Source organism: Fonticula alba (genome assembly GCF_000388065.1).
Source record: "Fonticula alba strain ATCC 38817 unplaced genomic scaffold supercont2.6, whole genome shotgun sequence".
In the NCBI taxonomy this organism is placed as follows: Eukaryota; order Rotosphaerida; family Fonticulaceae; genus Fonticula; species Fonticula alba.
In genome coordinates, this window is record NW_009242976.1 from 783906 (window position 1) to 786364 (window position 2459).

A 2459-nucleotide genomic window follows, 5' to 3' on the forward strand; every position below is an offset into this window, starting at 1 on the left:
CGCCTCGTCTGTGTGCTCCCGCCTCCCCTTTTTTGCTCTCCCTCCCCCCCTCCCGGGCGTCCAAGACCGCTGCCCCCACCCGGCCCTCCTGCTCGGACTCCCCCTCTCCTTCGCTCCCCCCCCCCCCGCACCCCTGATCGGCGGTCGAGAGAGACACACTGCGCCACCCTGTCGCTCCCTTACTCAATGAGTTCCAATTTCCCCGCTAGCGGACCTAGCAAACCGGGTGCGTCCAAGCCGCCCTTTCCCCGTCAACCCCGCTCTGGGGCGCCTGTTGACACGGGCCACTTACACGCATGCACGCACGCATGCACGCACGCACGCGCATTCCTCCCCCCTCCCCCCTCCCCCCCCCCGCTCTCTCCTTCCCTTTCGCGGTCACCAGCCATCCCCCTGGCCAGCTGTCCAAATGAATTTCCCGCCCTGCCACAAGTGAGCTCGGCCCCGCCTGGTGCGTCCGCGCCCATGCCTGTCCACCCTTGGGGGCTCCTTCTCGCGCTCTGACACGAGGTCCCCACCCGCCCTGCCCTTTCCCCCACCCCCATGTGCATGGCTCCTTCGCGCGCCGGCGCCTCTCCGGCCGCAGGCGGGCCGCGGGCCACCGGGAAAGATGACCTCCTCCGGGGCGACCCCTACAGCGTGTCGTCATCAGGCCTCGCGCACCATCCCCACCATGCCGCCCACCTCCCGCACCATGCCGCCCACCTCCCGCACCACGCCCATCACCCGCACCACCCGCATCACCCCGGCGCCGGGGGCCACATCTTGCCCGGCTCGGTCGGTGCCGCCACCTCCTCCTCCTCCACCTCCACCTCCAGCCCCTACGGCCTGATGGGGTTGCTCGATGTCCTTCAAATGAACAACGATGATGTCACCATCTGCGCCGTCGGGCTGGACCTGACCGACCTTGGCCTGGATCTCAACTCAAGAGAGTGCGCTCACATGCTCCGCCCAGACCGCGCGCCAGCCCCTCGGCCGCCATGCCGGCCCCTTCTCCCCCTCCCCCGGCCCTCTCACCGTCCCCCATCCCCCGGCGCCACCTCCCGCCCCTTCCCAGGCCCCTGTACTCCAATTTCTCCCCCTGGTTCGACAAGATCCCCATCGAGCCGGATTTCCGCCTGCCGGCATGCTACCAAATCCCCCTCACCCGGGAGGCCAGTGCCTCTGGATCGGACGCCCTCTCATCCGATGGCCATTCCCCGGCCAAGGACGACCCCGCTGCCCCCCGGCCAGTCAAGCCCCTGCTGGACATCATCCCCAACATCCTCGATGAGAGCAGCCTCTTCTACATCTTTTACGCCTTCCCCGGGGAGAAGGCCCAGATCGCCGCCGCGCAACGCCTGTGCGTCCGGGGCTTCCCCCCCCCCCTCTGCCGGCCACTCCTGCTCCCTTCTTTCTCCACTTTATGCCGACTGACTCCCCTCCCCTCCCGGCACAGCTACGATCTCAACTGGCGCTTCCACATTCTTCTCCAGCGCTGGATCACGCGCGACGCGCAGGACGTGCCCACCTCCAATGACGAGCAGAGCGAGCAGTGCTTCTATCGCATCATGGAGCCGCCGCCCGTCCTGCAGGCCACTCGCTCGGAGCTGGTCGTGCAGTTCGACGCCATCGAGAAGCGCCGGAGCCTGTGACCCTCCGCGGTGGCCGCCGCACATTGCCCCCCGCCCCCCCCTCCCCTTCCTCGTCCCTGGGCCGAGTAGTAGACCCTGCCCACACCCGGCCATGCACAGTTGCGCCGGCACCGTGTGTCGCACGGGTGCTCTCTCTCTCTCTCTTCCTCCCTCGACCCCTGCAATCCCCCCCCCCCTCTTGCTTGTTGAGAACCGGACGCGGGAGGGGAGCCGGGAGGGGGAAACCAGCTCCGCCAGGGGAGGGGGGACAACCGGGCGTGGTAAACCTGCACCACACCACCACCACCACCACCCTGTCACCTTGCGGCCGGTCGCCACCTTCCAGATTGGCGTCTCGGCGCTGTGCCCGTGTTCCCCTCCGCCGCCCCTCCCTCCACCCTCTCCCCAACCGCCTTGGTGTCCTCTCCATTGGCAGATGAAACATCCATGTCCTTGCGAAAATATATATGCCCGTTCTGAATGGGGCACCGACCAGCGGTTCTCGTTGTCCAGGCGCGTGCTGGCGCTCCGGCAGTTGGGAATGATATTACGCCCTTCGGGTATTTCTCTGAGGGCGCGAGTTCGGTCCGTTGGCGAGACCACCCTCCCCCGGGCGCCCAATCGCCGAGGCCAGGCGGGAAGAAAGCTCGCCATTTATAAGGGCGTGCTCGGCCGGCCCACCGCCGGCAGGGCTCGGTCCTCCCCCCCGCGCCCTTCCCTCTAGCTCCCCCTCTTTTCCGCTCTTCCGCTCTTCCGCTCTTTTGCATAATCCCCCCCCGTTTGCCTGCCTCCCGCGCTCTCGTCGCCCACTGGACCGCCTGAATAATCGAACTTGCTGCGTCCCTC

General features: G+C 67.6%; 1 protein-coding gene across 1 annotated transcript; it reads left to right on the forward strand.

Annotated features, from left to right (window-relative positions):
• The first annotated feature begins 120 nt into the window (after window positions 1-120).
• On the forward strand, window positions 121-1786 carry H696_03838 (hypothetical protein). The gene is made up of 5 exons (XM_009497697.1): window positions 121-226; window positions 386-451; window positions 587-932; window positions 1058-1342; window positions 1439-1786. Exons 1-5 carry the CDS (start codon window positions 187-189, stop codon window positions 1632-1634), a joined length of 933 nt encoding a protein of 310 aa, XP_009495972.1. The 5' UTR covers window positions 121-186; the 3' UTR covers window positions 1635-1786.
• The last annotated feature ends 673 nt before the right edge of the window (window positions 1787-2459 follow it).

Coding starts and splice junctions, on each gene's coding strand:
- H696_03838 (XM_009497697.1), top strand. CDS start 187: ATGAGTTCCAATTTCCCCGCTAGCGGACCTAGCAAACCGG. Junction 452..586: donor AGTGAGCTCGGCCCCGCCTG/GTGCGTCCGCGC, acceptor CTCCGGCCGCAG/GCGGGCCGCGGGCCACCGGG. Junction 933..1,057: donor CTGGATCTCAACTCAAGAGA/GTGCGCTCACAT, acceptor GCCCCTTCCCAG/GCCCCTGTACTCCAATTTCT.